At 35.4% G+C, this 21,996-nt stretch overlaps 1 protein-coding gene across 1 annotated transcript in view; it reads left to right on the top strand.

Annotated features, from left to right (window-relative positions):
* Positions 1–21,783, top strand: part of lmbrd1 (LMBR1 domain containing 1) — a 93,155-nt gene extending 71,372 nt beyond the window's left edge. Inside the window, exons 13-16 of the mRNA XM_039737929.1 lie at positions 570–719; positions 1,161–1,233; positions 19,231–19,322; positions 21,103–21,783. Of these exons, the coding sequence (XP_039593863.1) occupies positions 570–719; positions 1,161–1,233; positions 19,231–19,322; positions 21,103–21,216 (429 nt within the window). The 3' untranslated portion in view covers positions 21,217–21,783. The remainder of the gene's footprint in view (positions 1–569; positions 720–1,160; positions 1,234–19,230; positions 19,323–21,102) is intronic.
* The last annotated feature ends 213 nt before the right edge of the window (positions 21,784–21,996 follow it).

Here is a 21,996-nt window from a genome sequence, read left to right as displayed (position 1 = left end):
ACTTGAATGTAAATGCAGTTACAGAACTTAAACCTAAAACATAGGGCACCGAGTTTCAGTTGTAAGTGCTATCATTAATTTTAGAAATATATTTGTTTGGGCGTGAGGGATTGTACTTTTTTTTTTTTTAATGTATATATATATATATTTGAAATGCATTACAGTCCCTGAAATAGGAATACAGGGCACGGTTTCAATGGGATAACAATGGTGGCAGCTTCTTGGGTTCAAATCTCGCACCAAGTTGTTGTCTGTGTGAAGTGTGTATATTCCCCACTTGTCGGCATGGGTTTTCTTACAGGGACTACTGTTTTTCTCTCACACACCCAAAGACTTACAGGTTGAATTTTCCCATCATGAGTGTATGTGCATAAGTAGACCGTGCAGTGGTCTGGCACCCTGTTGAAGACAGTTTCCTGCTTTGTGCCCAGTTTTGCAAAATTAGGTTCTGACCCTGAATTAGATTAAGCAGGTTTGAGAATGTCATGATAATTTTGTAATGATTTGCGTTTTATGTTAAGGAATATTAATTATGTTAATTTGCCTTATTTATTTTATTTTATTAACAGCTGTTTAAGATCCGACCAGGAAAAACTCGACCACAAGCACTCCTCTTTTTGTGCATGATTCTCTTGTTGATTGTTCTTCACACTAGCTACATGATATACAGCCTTGCTCCGCAGTATGTCATGTACGGTAGTCAGAATTACATTTTACAGGTAATGGATGCAATGTTTCTTTCTTTTTTTTTTTTTTTGGCAAATTTTCAGTAAAAAAGAATTAGTAAATCGGATAATATTGAGTTTTAATAGGTGAAATATTGTACTTTTTTTTATATGCTGCAGCAATTGCATTAAGTGTCTTGAATAATTGCTGTGCAATAAAATGTTTAAATATGATAAGTAGAAGTAAATTAGTTGCTTAAACTATGATTATTATTGAATAGCTGATAAAATTCGGGATATTTTATTGTGCCTTTTTCTCCACTTTCCTTTGAAATTTAGGTAATCTATTTGGTTAAACTTAGAGGCTCCTAAATATGCTTAGTAGTGGAATTTAAATACAAAATTGCATTTGCTGGAAAAATACCTTTTAAATTACCAGTTTAAAATTTACATTTGTTAAATCTTTAAAATGTCTTCTTGTGTTTTTGTTTTAAGAATAAATTGCCATCACCCAGTGAAAATTCAACATTAAGTGTGACAAGGTTTTGTGATGCGGATGCTCCTGTAGGTTAGTGTGATGTATTTACTTTATGTATATAAAATTTTGTTTTATTTTACAGATGTACTATATTGTATTTTTTTAATTAAGATCTCAATCTTTTTATGAACAGTGTGTTTCTAATTGTTTTATTTTTTGATTGTATTGTACGCATTTGCTGTAGCTATACTGTACATATTTAACTTTATTTTAATTTCAAATAGAATTGGTTTAGTGTGATGTTTACACCTACAACCAAACTGGGAATATGTCCTTGAAAAATAAAATCGAAATTTAACTTTCTTAGAAGAAACCCAATTAAATATTAAAGATCAGGCTAGGTCAATGAACGAATGATATTGACAAGCACATTATTTCATTCCCATTATTGTCTTATTATAAGAGGGTCAACAATATGAATTCATGAAACAAATTAACCCTAAAGGTAATTTGAATCAGAAGGGTGCTGTGTTACAATATTGAGAATGCTAAGTAAAATCAGGCTAGAATACACACACCCAGAATGATAAGGGAGTTTGTACAGAATGTTCTTTTGTTAAGTCCCCAGGATAACCATAAACTTTTCATGACAGGAGATTTTAATTGTGTACTAAACCCTTCTTTAGACTGATCACTACTCTAAACTCTAAGACTCTGGAAATATGTGCCAGAACCTACTGGGAAACCAATCATATCTAAGGAGATAAGTAATTTCTTATATTTCATATAAAAATTGCAGACCAGAAGGGCAATAAAATTAAACAATCACATCCTGACAGTGAATATACAAAATCAGCCACATCTAAGCTCTATGGAGAAAAGGCTGACTTTGGAAACAGAGTTCAGCTTATTGACTACAAGAGAAACAGAGCAATTAAAAGCTGTTGCAAAAATCATTAGAAGCAATATAAGAAGTTTCTTTATCAGAATTTAAAGTAAATGATGCATTAATTGAATATTATTTAATAAAACAAATTCCATAGCTCCAAGCATCATGGATAAATGAGATGGATAAACCTTTAATGGTATCCAAGGTCTTGGATTTAGACAATGGATAATTAAATTTTTGATATATGTTTAGTGTGATGTATGCTCCAGCAGCGCAGAGCTTCTAGTGGCCGTGGTATGGTGGCATGCAGGGGAAAAAAGCCTTTGGTAGCATAAGTTGGAGTTACATATTCATCACTAGGGGGCTCTGCCCCCTGCTCGCTTTGCTCGCCCACCCCCGGGTTTGGTTTACCGGATATACAATTTAAAGTGATTGTTATTTTCATGGGACTTGTTACATATGCGTTGTTTTCACTTTAAAACTTTTGTAAAAGCAATACTTGTCCTTTATTTCCGGCCCTGGGCATGCTTAAATCTTTATCGCAGGACGTATAATGCTGCTCGTGGGGGTGCTGAATGCACATTAAGGAGAAGCGTTCAGATCATCTGCTGGCTTGTTGCTGCTGCTCTTGGCGAGCAGCGTGTACTGCTTCTCGCTTGTCGTTGTTTTAAGAGCTGTAAGCACATGAAGCGTGTCTGCCAAAAGCATTCCAACAACTGCTAGGTTAGATGTCCATGAACTTGTTTTAAATGTCTCATTGCCTTGTCTCACGGGACGTCAAATTGTTTTCCGAAAAGAAAACCTATTCTAGCCTAGTCTCCCTCCCAAGATTTTTTTTTTTATAATGGAGAGATCTTCTGAAAAAGTGGGCTTGGGCTCAACCTATCTACATTGATTAAACTGTTATACTCAAACTGAAAGGCACCAGTTTATGTGAAGAATGTAAATGTTGATTGTTTTATATGTAGAACATGGAACCAGACACTGGTTTTATTTGCCATCATGATCATCAAACCCCTTGATATTATATTTTACGTTTACTTATTTGGGAAAGCAGATCATAATCTGGTTGTTTCAGCCTCACTACAAACCAAGAGTGAGGGAGCTACGTACAACCACACACTCATTCAGGAAGTGGTCCCCTGAGGCAGAGCAGGCTCTGAGAGATTGCTTTGGAACTACGGACTGGGATATCATGCAGGGGTCACATAGTGAGAACATTGAGGAGGTTATTGACTGCACTACTGACTACATCAACTTCTGTATGGACATTGTAGTTCCAGATAGAACAGTACACTGCTATGTTAACAACAAGCCATGGATTACAAGTGACATCAAGGGCCTTTTGAACCAGAAGAAAAGGGCTTTTAAAGGTGGTGATCAGCATGAGCTCAACCGTGTGCAGATAGAACTCCGAGTCCATTTCAGGGCGGCGAAGGAGCAGTACAGGAGAAAGCTGGAGCAGAAGTTGCAGAATAACAGCATGAAGGAAGTATGGGATGGGATGAAGATCATCACTGGCTGCAGCTCTAAGCAGGGCACCACCATCGAGAGAGACGTGGAGAGAGCAAACCAAACGAACAACTTCTTTTAACAGGTTTGACCACCCTAAACCACTCTCACCTCAGAGTACTGCATCCTCCACCCATCCTTCTGCTGATACCAGTATAGGAGAGAGTTTCCCCCCACCCACAATTACAGCAGCCCAGGTAAGCAGAGAGCTGAGGAGACTTTGTGCCAGCAAAGCAGTGGGTCCAGATGGGGTATCACCACGACTGCTGAAGGCCTGTGCGTTGGAGCTCCACTGACAGACTAAGGAGATAGTTCCTCCCCCACACTATGTGACTCTTCAATTCCACCCGGGATGGGGTTAAACGTTAACACTATACAAGATTATAGACTGTTATACCTGCCTTGCACTCTCTCCTTGCATTTTTTAACTTGCATTGCGTTTTTATTACTCTTTAATTAATATTGTTTTTATCAGAATGTCGCTGGTGGAGTATGTGAATTTCCCCTTGGGGATTAATAAAGTATCTATCTCTATCTATCTCTCTGTCTATCTATGTATCTAGCATTGCAAGCCTTTAAATTTGATCTGTTTTGTTTAACTACAGTATCTAACATATAAGATTTATAAGAACAATTTTTTACATAACTATTCAAATTTAACTTTAACAACATGATGGAATGGATTTAAAGAACATACTATCAACTGGTTATGTATTTTTTACATTAAAAATTAGAATTAACACTGTTAAAGGAGAAAAGTCTTTTTTTTTTTTTTTTTAATCTTTTAATAGCGTAACTTGCTCGTTTTCATTATGGCTCTTTGAAAAACATCTTGCTGTGAAATGATATCACGGTTATTATATTGATGTCACTAGTCTATTCGCCTTTATAATGAATTTCCTCCCAAAGTCTTCTTTCAGTGTATGGTAACAAAACCAGTTCTAAAAAATCCCAATGCTAATGTACCTTCATTTACAATTGTAATTGTCATTTTGTATTAATTCTTTCAGAATACAGAGATGCCTTTGACCGTAAGCATGAAAGAGAATGGCTCTGCCTAACTTTCAATTCTACTTCTGAATTTTGAGGCTTTGGAGGAAATTCGAAAGAAAATATCTCTGATTTTGCTTAGTTAGGAAGAAGGAATGATGCACTAATTAATTCCTACCTTTATGCTTTTCTCTGTGCAGTTATCATTAAATACTGACAGGTAATTACACATCTGTTGGCCTGTACGCACTTAGAATGTGGTGCCAATGAGAGATATTAGTTATTTTCACCATTACAAGACAGTCTTATATTTCCATCATTCTAAAGGTGCACAGTATATAACCACTTTTCCATACACAGGTACGCCGCATAATCAGGCCGCTTTTTAAATGATTTTTAAGCACAGAGGAAAAAAATAAACATTTGAAAAATCCGTAATTTAATAAACCACCAAGAAAAGTATCATTGCAACGATGCACGCTACGAACCAACATACAATTGTCCGTGACTGAAAACCGGAGGGGCGCCTTCAAAGCGAAGGACGGGGTTGAACGATGCTCGTTCAGTACGCACTGCCCACTTATGTGCCCGCCCCCAACTCCCTACCTGAGTCGCTTCCGTCTGTGTACAGTCCACACGCACCTGTGAGTCACGTTGACTTAATTTTCCAAACACCGCCTCAGTCGGTTTCCACGTTGAATTTTCATTGTTCTTTGCGGTTCCGACGGGGGGTTTACAAAGGGTAGACCTGCACATACTGGGAATTTCTCGTTCGTGGGGAACAATTGCAAGCCACGGTCTCCATCACGAATGGGGTTCAACAGCTTACCTACACCTCACCGCACCGGGTAGACACACGTTGATCCATTCAGTGTAGCGCGCGTGCAGTACCGGACATACAAGTGCATCACAGACCTGTTAATGCTCAATCTCACGTGGCTGAAAGCCACTTGGCCCTCTAAGAATTTGGATGCCGACCGCTGTTGGGTCGTGTAACTATTTGGCAGGCGGGAGTCTCATTCGTTTTCGGAAATAACCAGCCAAATCACTCCACCAACTAAGAACTGCCATGCACCACCACCCACAGAATCGAGAAAGCTATCAATCTGTCAATCCTCTCCGTGTCCGGGCCGGGTGAAGTTTCCTGTGTTGAGTCAAATGAAGCGAAAGGCTTCATACCTGGTGGTGCCCTTCCGTCAATTCCTTTAAGTTTCCGCTTTGTAACCGTACTCCCCCCTGCTGATGTGGCCACCTTCAACTCGTCACTCGAGTCGTTGTCTTCTTTCTACAGTTCAGATGCACCTGTGACTCACGTAGACTTTTCATTGCTCTGTGCGGTTTTGGCTGCCTTTCTATATATAATCCACCAAGACACCCGACCACGGTAGTAGCGAGGTGGGAGGGGGGTGTGTACAAAGTGCAGGAACATCTAAGAAGACGCATGTTTGTCGCGGATGCGAATTGCTGTATGTAGCGTGTAAAACAGTTTGCTATGGTCACGCGGTTGTGCGTCATAACCGAAAACTCGTTTTTTTAAAGACTGCTTACTTCATTGTGTTCTAATCTTAGTTGTAAAGGAATGTTTTAAGGATCCCATGGGATACCCCTCGCAAACCGTTTTACACGCTGCATATGGCGAGTCACCTCCGCGAGAAACATGCCTCTATGAACAGTCAGCGTGGGTCGGAGCTGCACGTTGCCTCTACGACAGACGAATATAAATGACGCCATTTTTTCTGTGTCGTCGCGTCTGAGTTGGTGGGCGTGGCTCTGCGAGTTGTCGTCATATCCAATGGTCTTGGAGTTGGTGGGCATGGCTCTTTCCTGCGTGCGCCATAGGTGTCTCACTTGTCGGCGGCTTAGTGAATCCACGCCCTTTCTGGCGTGCTTTCCATGGTCGTCTTGCCTTAGTGAATTATATATATATATATAGATTTATAGTAAAAAAGTTGTTGAAAAGTGTAAAAAAAATTATTATATGATCCCCAGCAGAGAGACTGGCAAGTGTATGACAAGTGCCTGCTGAACTGCTAATGCATAGGTCATGCAGTAATAGGTTATGACAAGCAGTGTAGAAACATCATCTCCTAGACATGTGATGTGCTCAGTACTTTGTGATTACCTTGCATGAAAGCTCAGTTTGAGTACAATTTTGTGTGATGTTTTATTCTCTCTCACCAGTCTTAGTACACTTACTTATACATGTTCTTATTTTAAACATTTTATTTCATTCATCTAACTGTAACTTTAACAGTGTCATGAAGAAAGCAAATTATTTTATTTAAATTGTTTTAATGGTACTGAATAATTTACTTATATTTTAATTACTTCAGATGTGAGAATCAAACTGTAAGAAACATTTTTTTCTCTAGATTCTTAGTCAACAAAGTATGATTCCTGGCACAATAAAGGACAATTTTGTACTGTCAAAGAGCTGAGTGGAAGAGACACAGATTATTTATGTGGTTTTTTTTTTTTTCCTCCAGTAGTTAAGTGCAAATTACATGAGTGCCCAACATTTGCCTCAGAAATCTTGAGGTGGCTTTATAATGTATTATAGAGGAGTAATCTAATTTAAAGTACCACTAAACTACTGTACACACCCAGCTAATACCTTCTGCCTGCCCCTCATTGTAGACATTTGTGTCCTGCCACACTATTTTATTGCTAATAAAAGAGAGACCAAGCTAATCACTATGCCAGTCGCTTAGTGTTCTTTTCAAAAAATGTTGTGTATATTCACTTTTGTCCCAACCAGTCACACATTACTGCATGGATATACTGTACTACTATGCAATGAGGTTTCTGGTTTTTTTTTGTTTTCTTTTAGCCTAGAGTTATTCCATTTCATAATTAAGTGTACTATGTCTAACACCTTTGCTGTTAGGTAGTACAGTAGATGTTTTATCTAGTTTGATGGTAGCTTGAAAGTTATACTGTAGGATACTTTTTAAATGTAACATTTTTTGATTTTCAAATTCAGGTATACCTTATCGGTTTTCCTGCATATGTTATGGTAACACATTTGTCAAAAAATTTCAATGACTGACTATGGTATGCTGATATTTAAAAAAAAAATGACTAGCCAAAGTAATGCAACTGTAGTTAGGAGCCAAGCTACTTGGGCTTGATTTTTGTAATCGTATGCTGTGAGCTTTTATGGGTTTTGCTTGTTTCTCTTTCTGAGGTAGTACAGTAGTTGCCATTTGCCTAATTATTTTTGTTGTGACTATCTGGATTTCTTATAATGTTTTACTTTTTTGGAATTCATGTTTTTATAATTTTTGTTCAATTGAAAATATTTAATTTTATGTGATAGATATTATATAGCTTAATATTTTTGATAGTGTGACCAGTTAATTAAAATCTGTTTTTACAGTCAGTTTGTTGCTTTGATTATTTATCAGGTGGTTGCCTTCATTATAGTTGCAATAATTTCTTTGTTTTGTATTTTTACAATGTCTTAGATAATTCTTCATGTATGAGATTTTGTATGCATAACTTCATATTATTTTCTTCCTTTCAGTGTTTTTCAGGGTTATCAGGTTTTACAGAGAAGTATTAAAAATTATCTGCAATGATCTGACCTCAGACTGACATCTTAGCGTGGCCTCTTTTTTTTTTAATTTTTTTTTTTTATGTAAGGCTGTAAGTCTGTATAAAGTAAACCTTCATGTAGGAAGTTTAGTGCTTATTGCATAATGTGTTTATGTAACACAGTGGAGGAGTAAGTATCAAGTTCTAACTGTACTTGTCAGACATTCGTGAAGAAACTGACCAAAAATATTAAAAATATTTCCAGAGTGAAATGGCTGTATGCCATCTTGTACCCAACTGAATGTATTCACAGGAATTCTTACCAGCATGATCAAATTAATCTTTAGTTTTCACTAGTTATGTAAAGTGCATTTCATTATAGGCATATTTTTTCCATATCCATTAAAGAAGCAGTTATAGTGCTCTTATGCTTTAGATTTTTTGTATATGTTGGAGAAACACAATTGTTGTCTAACTGTAGTGCATTATAAAACTAAGTGGAGAAACTGTGGGAGGGTTGCCTTGTTTGTGCATAGGATATACTATTGTGCTTTTGTTATAAGCATCAGCATAATGCATGTTCTGAAATGCGTCGTCGTAATGGTTTTTAAAGGCTTTATCTAATTAAATTAAAAATAATCTTGGCTCATTTTTTAACGATATGGATTTTATGTACATTATAAGGTGGAAATAGCTTATATGTATGCTATTTTTAAATCTACATAAATTTTAATGAGAATATAATTCGTATCAGTATTATTCAGTGGTCTTGTTTTTATTTAGCAAAAACCCTCTATATTCCGTCCTTCCCAAGCATACAGATTTACTGCTCTAAATAATTAATTAGTGTATTTGGTTGTTTTTTTTTATCTAATAATTGCCTCCCTGCTGAATTATCTTTTCTCTGTACATTTAACCATAGTTATTGAATTTGTTCAAGTTATCAGATTTAAATAACAGTTTAGTGTAATGAATAAGTGTTACTGGTATTGATTTAAAGTAATATAGTTTGTGCAGTACCTAGAGAAAGATAAACATCTTAGTGTTTATTACCATTAAGTTCAATTTGTGCAAGATTCTCGTAGACTGAGTTTGTTTCTATGGCTACAAGAGAGTGAGTGTTCTATTATTTTCTTAAGCTTAGTATTTCAGCCTAATTCTCTTTGGACCAAAAAAAAAAGTAAAATGCAATTATTTGGGGTTTTTTAATGTGATTATATATTCCATTAATTTATCATATACTCTTTTAAGGTTTTAGGCTCATAATTGTTTTTAAAGGTTAAGAAAAAGCTTCTATTTTCGTAGGTGCCCATTTTCACATAGACACATGTACACAAGTGGTGGTCCCATAAATTTATTTAGTCTATTTTTATACAGTAAGCTTCACACTGACATTTGATAAAAACTTGAACTGTTCTTTAATTAAAAGGACATTGAGGATGGGAAATGCTTAATTAAAGGCAGGCTGTAATTCCTGCAGTTATTAAAAAGCAATGTGAACATCCTCACCATTTTTTCTGTAACATCATCACACTGTGCTAAAATGGTGGTTAGCCTTGATTTAATGTTGATCATGAATTTATTGTATCAGGTGATACGTATTTCTGTAATTTGGGAGTGCTTTAGGTTAAGGCACAACATTCTAAACTAGTTATGTTATTTTTGAAATTTCAAGAAGTCTTGCATCATGTTTTTGCAGTGTATGTGACACAGTATAAAGGATTAATTAGTTCTGTAAGATAGGTGGATTGATTACTAATGAAGCCATTCTTGACATTATTTCAAAAGAATAATTTAAACATTTCCCCTAAACCTGTTGTTACAAATACCAGTCCTAGGATTCCTGTGAGACTAAAGGTTGTTTTTTTTTTTTTTTTTTTGTTTTTTTTTTTTACTCCAACCAGTTCCCCAATCAGTGAGTCATTTTCTACCTGTAAATAGATTATCATTGTTTAATTAATATTTTTTCTTTTTTTTTTTCCTTCTCTTTTTCACAATAATTGAGTAGACCGCAAGATAAAGGACAATGAATGATGAAAGTTTGCCGCTACTTGAATGTCAGACCCACATCCATGCTTATTAATAAGTAAAGGCTAATCAGAGCTGCTGGGAAATTGGAATGAAGATCTAAATAATGAATCTTTTAAACCAAGACATCAAAAAATCAGTAGATTCCTTATATAAATTGCAAAAATACTTTCTACATTAAAATTTATCACACGCAGGTTTGAAATTTCTGGTGTCAAGCCTTTCATCATTCAGTGTCATTTGTTTCTGTGTCTACTTCAGTCATTGTTAATTGTAATTAAGATGCAGTTAAGAGGAAAACTCCACAGGTAAAAAATGAATTCATAGGAAAATTATAAAATAGAATTAAAACTGGGGCAAAAATATGAATATTTCTAAATCTAATATATAAAGCAGAGTCTATGTATGTATGTATGTATGTATGTATGTATGTATGTTTGTCCGTCATGCAAATCTGCACCGGGCATCCGATCGCCACCAAACTGGGGATGGGGCTCCTTTGTGACCAGGAGGAGGTCATGGGGTATGTTTGGTTGAAAAAAATGTTCATGCTGAAGGACAGGGCACCTTTTCACCAACACAATGTTCGGCACACATCTCCGTACTTCTCATCGGCAAAATGGCCGCACATTGCAACAGACGTTCACGGCGGTGCCATCTAGCGGCACGTTCTCACTCTCGTATGCAGTGATTTTGTTTTTGTTTATTCATTCGTTCATTCATCTTTGATTAGTTAATGTCCCTGTCTGTCTGAACTTTTTGTTCATTGTGTATTAGGTCATTCTGTCCTAAACTATTGCGTTTACTTTTGGTATAGTGCATCAGTTTGTTCACTACTGGGCACTAGCTACTTTATTCATTCATTTAGTTGGATATAGAGTATTGCGAGTGGATTTATATTTGTTCAATACATTATTAAAGAGCCCAAATCCTGGGAGCAGACATTGCATCATTTAAGAATAAATAGACAATTTTTTATTAAAGTGGAGTTCATCAAATTTACAGTTCATCAAGTGAGAAAAAGACCCCAGGGATGAAATATCTCTGAGTCAGAGCTCAAAGATGAAATATAAAAGTATTTGACAGGTATGGATGACAAGTTGTAACTAAACTCTCCAGGTTTTACTCTTCATATATGCTTTCTTGTTGGTCTAAATTTTATTCATTTTGCCCACGAGATAGACAAACATTCTTGCCCTAAGGGCTTGAAATGCACAAAACTATGCCGCATATGGTGTTAAAAGTCACACTTTTATTCTGTTTGAGTGTAGTCAAATACATGTCTGTTGGAATATAATTCCTGCTGAATCATTGCACATCTTACAGTTTCCAAGATTGAAGGGTTTATGGTAGGCTATTTGTGATATCTACAGTTTCAGCTTAGAAAATAGTTCAAGGATTCTTCTATTTAAATATCCAAGTTGTACATTTGAGCTGTTCTTGTTAATAAAAAGTGATTTTTCAAGGTGAAAGAGGTCAGTTGAGTATGCAATAATTTGTTTAGGCAGATCACTGTTGAGAACCATCTGTGATTCACATTTAGAGCGTCTGTAATTCAGGTGAGCAGCTGGAGAGTTGCAGATGGCAGGGGAGGTAGAGCACCATCCCCATTTGTTCCTTATCAGGCTACAAGCTTATGGTTGGCTCAATGGCAAATTAATCCTTTAGATTCTTGTTTTTAGTATTCACAGGTGGCAGAAATATAGACAGTGTATTTATCTGGATTAGATTCTTTACTGCTCAGATGAATTTTTTTTTACATTCATATTTTCAGTGAAAACTGCATTGTTAGCAAAGTGTTAATACTGCAGCATATTTGCTAATTGCAAAATCGTAATAGAACTACAATAAACCTTTGTTGTATATATCTGTTCCTATATTAGAATTATAAACAAGGTAACACAGAGTTTTAAATTTATTCATTATTAGCTCATTAATCTCTTGGTATTGGTAAAAATTTTAATTAAAAAAAAATTTAATTTCTATCATTTGAAGAAAAAAAAAACATAAAAATCAAGGATCCATAGTATCTTTTTAACACCTGGAGTACTGTTTGATTGTTTTTAATATAGAACAACAGAATAGACTGTTGTTGACTGATGGGGGGAGGGGCACTTGGATTCATAGGAACTGAAAAGTTTTGCCAGTTTTCTGTGTTCATTTTTTGTACATCTCAGTAATTGCTGTAGAGCTATAAATGTTATTAGAATTATTAAGACAATATTGTAATCAGAAATTAAAATATTGTCCTTATTTTATTCATGGACACCAGTGTAACTATGCTTATGTGTCTTGGTCAGACTGAGATCCACTTGTTGGCCAGTCTGCCTTTTACTTTTAAGGAAAATTAGGAGCACTTAGTTATTATGTTATTTCAACAGCAGTGCTTCTTAATTTTGTGGCATTTATTCCTGAAGTGTTTCTAGGAAAGCATTTTAGATGTTGACTGGGTGATAAAAATTTCCTTAAGCTGCTGCTAAAACCCCTTTTATAACGAAGCAAGCAAGTGGAGTAGCATTGAGAGTTTAAGGAGTACCATTACATAAAATAATACATTTTCAAACTTGCCTAAATCAATGTTGGGTTCCATGGGCCTGAGCCTATCCCAGTAGCATTGGGCCCAAGACCGATAGCCCTGGCCACATTGGCCGTTTATCACAGAGCCTGCTCACACAAAATATAAATTCTAAGGATTTTGTTGAACCTGGGGAGGTCTACTTATAATTATTGATTAGTAGAAATGAAAACACCAGCAAGAGTAATATGCTGATAGAACTTAATTTGTCCCCAGGGAGAAAGTTTGCTTTTTACAGAGGCTATTTCAATAAATAAATACATAAATTTAGATATATGCACACAGTATGGTCTGAACACACACCAGAATGACAAATAAGGAAGAAAAAAATTAAAAAGATAAAGATGTTTACACAAATGCAAATAAAGAGGAAAAGTGCTGAAGGTACATGCAGGGCAAGAGAGAGCTAATATTTTTAAATGATTCTATTACCTGTCTTCGACAGGTACCATGGCTAGCAAATACATAAATAAATATATGTGTAACCAAAATTACTAAAAAGAAAAAAACTTCTCACTTGGCAGGCCCAATCCCTGTGAGGCACTATACAGGCATATTGCTGTCAGTATAAAGGGGGCCCCCTTAGAGTTTCTTGACACACGTCTGCTAATAATTTGTTGGCTGAAAGCCCTTAGTGTTAATGTGTCGGATAGAAGATGTGCAGCATTGTTCATAATGGCACTCTGTTTTGTTTTTAAATCTTTCCTTTGCTGCTACTACTAGTCTGGGAATCCAGAGTGTGGCTCATATCTGTGTCTGCCCTTTTAATTAGCTTGTTAGCACTAGAATTCCTGAAGCCTACGAAAAAACTCATAATTCCTGGCCACCTTAAATTTCTTCGCACCACTCCAATAGCATCTTTTGTTTTGCAAATGCGTCGATCAGCACCCGCAGCAGGCATCCTGCTATCTCATCTCCCCACCAACGCAGCTTGTCGTACACAAATTTGTCCCAGCTCAAGTCTGTTTATGTGGGTGTGAGGTGCCTTGAAATCTATAGGGTAAATAATGTATCGTTATTTGGAACACATACACTTTTGACGTTTGTTCCGTATCTATAATGATCTGTGTAAATATAGGATGACAGGAAATGCGAGACAAGAAATATTGAACAGGTAACTAGAACAGACACTTTCTTCATGTTGTACTAATTGGCCAAATGCTGAAGTGAAGTGTATAATGTGTGAAGACTGAATTCCAAATCTTAAATAAACACTTTCACAAAAGACACAGATTTAACAAAACAAGTGCAATTTTTTTTGAAGAATTTAACCAAAGTAAAAGAAATTGGGATAGGGAACGGCACATGCACCCACATATGTCTGCTTGGATGGTGTAGAGTTAAGAACTGCTGTCTCCAATTTGAGAGGTGGCAGGTTTGATTCCAGGGCTTTCATGCATTAATTGTTTTAAGTAGTGAGTGGCTATTTATTACTACTATTGTAGAATAAAAACATGCATTTGATTTATTTGAGTCTAAAACAGCTGGTGTAAATTTATGGTACTTGTAAAAGTTAGCATTTTGTTTCATTGTTCACTTTTATTTTCTCAGTCATGTTCACGCTATCCCCAATCTGACACTGTTCGTTTTCAAATAAAGACATGTTATAACAGTGGTGAACTCGGATGAGGGTTCTACATTGGAGAAAGAGAATAGAAGCCCTCCCTGCAAGAAACATCCACTTACACATAAGAACAACGTAGCTGCAACAGGCGTAAAGGCGAAAGATGGCACCGTTTGGATGCAGCAAGAGGTTGGGCGTCATCCTGCCACACACATGTCCTTCAATGAAACAGCAGGGCTTACAGAGCAACCAAATTAAAATTGCTTAGTTTTACTGTTTCTCTAACATATTTAGAGTTTTCATGGATTCTTCTGAGCAGAAAATCCTGTTTTCTTATCACATTTCCTGTGTGTTTTACCGCAAAGTGAAAAACACATTTATAGTACATTTTCTATCCTTGTAAATCACTACAATAGAATAATTGGGTTATGGAAAAGGTTTAAGACGTTCTCCTATATAACAGTTTCAGCATCACTTCGGTTTTGAAATGTATGTAATTGAGAAATGACTAGTCACAACACACCCAATTATGAGAGATTTAACAATACTATTTTAATCCTTACACATTTTCCACATTTGTGACATTTTATGTTTGCAACTGCAGTCAGTTATTTTTTTAATTAAAATAAACTTCCTGCGGTGGGCTGATGTCCTGCCCGGGGTTTGTTTCCTGCCTTGCGCCCTGTGTTGGCTGGGATTGGCTCCAGCAGACCCCTGTGACCCTGTAGTTATGATGTAGCAGGTTGGATAATGGATGGATGGATAATTAACTTTCTCTTAATAAATAGTGGTACAGAGCATGTTTTACTTATTTTGTTGCAGCAGGCAGATTTGAATTCTTCTGCTTACTTTACAAAAACTGCACCCAATACAGTGGAACCTCGGATCACGACCGTAATTTGTTCCAAAACTCTGGTCGCAACCTGATTTAGTCGTGACCCGAAGTAATTTCCCCCATAGGATTGTATGTAAATACAATTAGTCCGTTCTGGACCATACGAGCTGCATGTAAATATATATTTTTTTAAGATTTTTAAGTACAGAAATAGTTAATTATACCATAGAATGCACAGTGTAATGGTAAACTAAATGTAAAAACATTGAATAACACTGAGAAACCTTTGAACAGAGAAAACTAACATTGCAAGAGTTCATGCTATAGCCTTACGAACCACTTGCTGTTAACACTTTTTTTTTTTTTTTTAATGAGTTTTAAGCACAGGGAAAGAAAATAACATTTGAAAAATCCGTAATTTATACAAAAACTAACCATAATCAACAAAAAAACTAACCTTTCATGATTCGAGTTCTGGCATGAAGAAAGTGAGGAGGGAACAGGGTGTAGAGGAGATTAGTTTTGAGGTAAAGTCTGTAATGATGTGGGTTCGCTGCATGCTCCTAATCTCACTTTCGGGAGCCCTTAAACCCATCACCGTCGGTAATGTTACTGATAAGCATGACAGTGAGGCACTACAATGGAGCAATCAGATGTTGCAAAAAGTGCCAAGTGCTTTTATTAAAATCAACAATCAAAAACAAAGTCCAAGTTAAATAAAGTGCAGTGCTTTCAGAATCCTTTAATAAATAAGTGATCCCATAAAAACAGAAGTGAAGTGGAGGTTAAAATCCAATAGAAAAAAGTCTTCATTAAATACAAAGAGATTAAAACAATTCTCGAAGCAGTCTCTTTAAAAAGAAGCCCAGTGCATTCTTTAACTGCCTTCTCGGCCTTACTGCCTTCTTGCGCGCTCTCTCTCGCTTGCTCCTTCGCTGCACAGGGAATGCACAGGGAGAGACTGAACACCTGCAAAAATCATCGGCGTGTACGAACCGGAAGGGAAACTGGCTTGTTCGTCACCTGAGTGTGTGGTCGTGAACAAATGCAAAAGTTTGGCAAACTTTTTGGTTTTAACCCGATTTGTACGTGGTCCGAGACGTTCATGACCCAAGGTTCCAATGTAGTTGTAATTCTGCTTTTGGTTGTCACCTGCACTGATGTCAAAATTCTCAATGAATGTTGAGCCATTGTTTTATTGTTGTTTTTGCAACAGTTTGTAGATGCTGAGGTAAACGAGTAGTAGCACCACTTTTTTTTCTTCTTCTTTTTCTTTTCAATAGGCTTGAATACAGTGCCATTGTATTACCTTCAAACTCTGAAATGGGCACATGGACAGTTGCTGCCCAGTAATAGAATTGAAATTGTCTGTCCATGATTGGCATCTCTGAGTAAATTTTTTTTCTTGACCTCATTCTGTTTCATATAAACAGTTATAGCTGAGTCGGTTTTTGTGAACCATATTTTGTATAAACCAACATGTACTTTGTAAAATTAAGTAGCATATTAATTTCAATGATTGCAATTCCTGTTTTTTGTTAACCAAATTAAAATTGGTCTGTTCTGCTATGTCTTTTGCATAACTTGAATTTTCATCTATACTAATGTATACAATTATTAAATGGGTTATCAGTTTTACTGTTAGTGCATTACAGGTAAACAGTAATCTGTGAAAAACACAATGCAGGAATGAATTGAATTTTTAAAATCAAATACAAATAAATCTTGAATCCAATGTGTAACTGTAACCCATAAGTATTTGAACTGATAGGAAAGAGTTAAAGTAAAATGTTCAAAGCGGGGCATACAGTATGTGCAGAAGTGATCATTTGAAGTAATCAGCTTAGTTTTTTCTTTGTTGCATGTACATAAAGGCACGTCATCGGTTAAGATGTTACTAGACATATATTAATATTGGCATTCTTGAATATTTATCAATAAAAGTGATGGCTGTATACAGACCATGGGAATGGGAGGCATTTACTCACATACATACACACTTACCTAAGACTGTTTAGCACAATGTGCTGTGTTACAAAAGAAAATTCACATTTAAATGTATTTTTTAGTTTACATGGTGCATATATATATATATATATATATATATATATATATATATATATATATATATATATATATATATATTTTTATCATTACAAAAGCCTGTTACTGTTAGAATTTTCTGTTTATGGGAATCCACCTCTCTTTGTATGGTTAAATCTGTCTGTATGCTTATTACAAATCAATATGAAGACAAAATAGCTTCCACAAGAACTGAGGAACAGAGCTGTTGACATACACAACTTGGCTAAGAGGTATGCAAAATTTTAAAGACACTGAAAATCTCAAGTATTACTTTTAAAGCAATTATCAGCACAAGAAATCCTCAAAAGAACCCTCCCCAATCCCCCAAAGATCAGGATCCCTGAATGAGGGAAGTTAGTCAGAGGAGTAGCTAAGAGGCCAAAACTGAATTTTAAACATTTTCCGCATATTGCAACTGGGTTGGGGGAATCTCTGAGTCTGTCAACTGCTGCTCAAGTTCTTCATCAGCCCTGGCTATATGGTACAGTGTTGCATTTTGTCCTGCATGTAGATTTACTTCCTTAACAATAGCTGTTATTTTAGAAGTAAAATATGGTAGGCTGTAATTCCCACAATCATTTTCTCTGTAGAGAAATTTCTGCTGGGTCAGTATTGCTTAACATCAGTGCCTTCTAGCATTTTAGAACTGGCAAGTCTCATTAGGATTTATTTTTTTATTTTAGAGCTGTCCTTATACTTGCATCCTGTTGTATACACACATACAGTACATAATTGCATTTATATTTCACCATTTATTTCAATGACCCCAACTGCAACATTAAAGCTACTCTAAAATGACTTAAAATAAAGGCTGAATTTACTGACTTGAATCCCAAAGAAAATCTGAGATAGGAAGTTCAGATTCCTGTAATAATTTGTTGCCCAAATAATCTGCTGCATTTAGAACAATTTGCTAATGAAAAGTGAGGCCTGTTAGGCCTGAACAGTTTGTAACCTAGGTAACAAATCTGATTGCTATAAAGGGGCAGCTACCAACTATTAAATGCCACAGGACTAAAGAGGTGAGTGCTTTTGAAAGCTGGAATAATCATTTTTGTATTTTTATTTTATGTAGTTTTATGTTAAAAATTGTCACACCACAGGGAATTGTGATAGTTTTGGGTTGGGTAAATACTTCTTGCATCCAGTGTATACTATAAATAGTTATAAATCATTTACAGTCCTTAAACTCACAAGCAGCAGATTCTCATTCTGAAACTATTATGCTTGGTTAATGTTAAAGTTGATATATGTACAGTTTGAGAGAATGTAAAAAAGGTCTTACTACTGTTAGTGTGTTGGAAGTGTGGTGCTGGTGCCTTTTAATAAGTGTCAGAAGGTTGAGTAATTTCCTAATCCTTTAATAAATCTTTGAGGCAGCAAGAGAGAGACAACCTAAAATGTTTTTACATTTAGCCTTTGGAAATAATGCAGGACGTCTTGCGTACAACTATTCATTGCAATCAGTTTTTTGCCAACTTTCTTAACTATGGCATGTGAAGGTGACTAGAACAACATGCATTTTGGGTCTTAGCCAAAGTGTAAAAAAGTTAGAAAATATATACTATAAACCGAATGTTCTGGAAACTTGTAATTGACACATTTCAGTATACAGGAGGTATTTGACCACTTATAAGTTCAGCACTGTAAAATACCCTTTTTACAGGTTGTTCAGGTATGTGTATGCCTGTATGTGTATATGTATGGTGTGTGTGTATCTCCGTATATCTCGGTGCAGAACAAAATAAGAGTTGGAGACCTTAGAGTACCCTTTTTAATTATTTAGCTCAAGAAAAAGGTTTATATGGCTGATGGGGTGGAAGGGGTAGAGTTTTTGGGCCGTTCACAGAAGTGAGGTCACTGCTTCTCCTGGGCATCATGTTGTTTTGCAGGGAAGGACATATGAACAGCCAAGTTACCCCGAATAATTTTATTCGGAGTTATACAAAATGCTGCATGCTGTTTTTTGTTTGCTTTTTTTTTTTTTAATCCAAAGTGTTTTCGTTGTAACATTTTTTAATTAATAAGTTTAATCATATTCATAAATATTAATACTGCTTTATATCTTACAGATCAGTGTACTGTAACTAGGACATATCTTTTCCTTCACAAGTTTTGGTTCTTTGGTACAATTTACTACTTTGGCAACTGGGCTTTTATAGCTGTAAGTATTCTTATTATTAAATATGCCATTTTAAAGCTGAGTACTTATTTTACTGTTTTCTAAAAGAAGGTGAGCAGAAGTGTCTTTGGTTAAAAAAAGAAAAATGTTTAAAGTCTTACCTTATAAAAGTTTGTTTTGTGTTAACAATATTTTTAAAACGTTCTCACAATCACATTTCACCTTAAGTGTTAATTGGATCAAATTATTGATTTAAAAAAAAAAAAAGATAATCAATGGCTTATACTTCAAATTCTAAATGCAGATCAATCATATGTACCTTTTGTCTTTTGAAATGTGTTGCTTGGCAAGTTTCGCCAGGAAATTTTATGTACTTGCGTAATTTTGTAGAGGACTCCCCCAGTGCTACACTGCATCATGTACGTTGTGACTTTAGTAATGCATTATGTTTCCACCATTCAGAAGATGGTTAGTACTTCTAAAGACCATTATTGTGTGGCAACTGCCCTCCCAACACTTTTTTTTGCAACAAAGTACTATGCCATGTCAGAACACTCCCAGGTCTTTGCAGACACATGGACAGAGTTCTGTGGTTTTTCCTATTGGTTTATTTATTTTGCAATATTCTTTTATTATTACAAACTGTTGGACCATGAATCATTAATACAAGTAATGTAAACCCAAATATAGGTATTAAAAGGTAAAGCAGTGCCCCCCAACATCCCCAATACCCTATATACCAAGTCTAAATCTTACAAATACAAAAATAAGCACAAAATATCAAAGTAAAGAAAATATACATAGGACAAATCCATTCAAAGGAAACCCACTTTCCATACAACAAGGTCATGAGTGGTACATCTAGCCAGCCTAACTATGATACAGAAGGGTTACCAGCCCTAATTTTCCTAGCTGCCTTTTCCCCAAGTAAGTACAGTTTTCAAAGATGCTTTATTAGTATGCTGTTGACACCTCCAAGGTCTGTCCATCTGGAAACTAGTAAAACGTTTGTAACCTTTGGTCCACAAATCTTCCTGTGGAAAGATGGTAACCTTAGTGAAGATTATTCTAATGAAGATAAGTAATGAATGGATTAAAAATACATTGTAGAGACATTGAGAACAATTAAAAAAAAGGAAAACGCAAACATTTATGTGTAACATGGTACCAGGAATAAAAGTAAAAAGACATCAAACGAAAGTTCCACAACCTATTAACAATGACGAATTCTCTTCCTACCCATCCAGTATTGACTGCAGAAATGAGACTCGGTGAGCTGTACTGGCTGGGTGATGAGAACTGCTAGTCAGTAAAACCCTGAACTTGAGAAGACATTCAGCTAGTGGAAAGTTATGTACTTGATGTTTGTTAAAGGCATGTCTAGATCTAATAAAGTGCTCAGCTTGACGACTGACAATATATATAGAATGATATCCTTGATGAAGGTTGAAATAATCATGACATTTGAACTGATGTGTTTTAAGGTGACTGAAAAGCTTTTTAGTGGCATTTATTTGAAAGGAAAGCCTTTAGGAAAATTTCAAAACTGACAAGATTGTTGGAATTAAGAATTTTGAAAAGCCAGAGATATGTAGGTTATAGACAAATTAAAGTGATGAATATAAACAACTGATGGTAATTTTCATTTGGAATTGCACTATTAGAGGTTAAACAGCAATGCTGAAGTGTTCTTTAGAGGAATTTGTAACATGTTCCTTATATTGAATTTTTAACCTGGACTACTGTCTTTGCAAATTTGGTAACTATATAATATAGAGCTGTTCAAATTCTGCTGATGAATGTGTGGATCTTACACTTGCAGGTATTCCTTATTGGATTAGTGGTGTCCTGCTGTAAGGGTAAGAAATCGGTGATTGATGGAGAAGTGGAACCTGATGACTCGGATATTAGTGATGATGAATTCTTGCCATCTTAAACTTCACCTTTGTGTTGAAATATAAGTAATGCTGTTTGTTTTAGATTCACATTTAAATTATTTACTTTCCATGCTTTGTATCTTTGCTTTCTTTTCTTATTTCTCAATTGTTGATAAAAATATATTTATTTGCCTGTTCATATTTCTTTTAATTTAAATAATTTCTACTGTGCAGTATGTATTCTCAATAGAAAGTCTGGAGACTTTTTGCTCTGTGAAAGACTTCTATTTTTCTGAGAAGAAAGATAGATTTTCCTTACATTTCTGCTCATATTTTACACCTTTAACCATTAGTATATAGTGTGGATTTCCTAATCTCATGCCACTAAAGTCTGAGTGATCTGTTGTTAATATTTCAGTAGGGAAGGAAGAATGAATAATGTACAATTTTGTTTTAAAGGAATACTTTTTGAAATAGCAATGTAAAATTACTGTTATGTATATAAAAACTGAAATACTTTGACATAAGCATGCAAAAGTGTGAAAGTATGTATATTCAAAACAAACACGTTTACATTTTTCCTTTTTTATATTTCAGTATTAAATGATTAAAACTTTTCCAAATTATCATTGTGAATTTGCAATTTGTCTATATCTGAATATGATATTGACCCATACAAGAAGCAACAGCTAGTGTTTGCATTGGGATATACAGTGTATTTGTAAAATTAATGAACCACTAAAACAAAGAAAATATTTTCAGTAGAATAAAATTCAGGATTTAAAGATTAGTTACAACTGTTTTTTTTCCAGATGAAACAAATGTGAAATAAATGCAAA

This window comes from Polypterus senegalus, chromosome 16, assembly GCF_016835505.1.
Source record: "Polypterus senegalus isolate Bchr_013 chromosome 16, ASM1683550v1, whole genome shotgun sequence".
Lineage (NCBI taxonomy): Eukaryota > Metazoa > Chordata > Cladistia > Polypteriformes > Polypteridae > Polypterus > Polypterus senegalus.
This window is presented reverse-complemented; position numbering and strand designations above follow the sequence as displayed.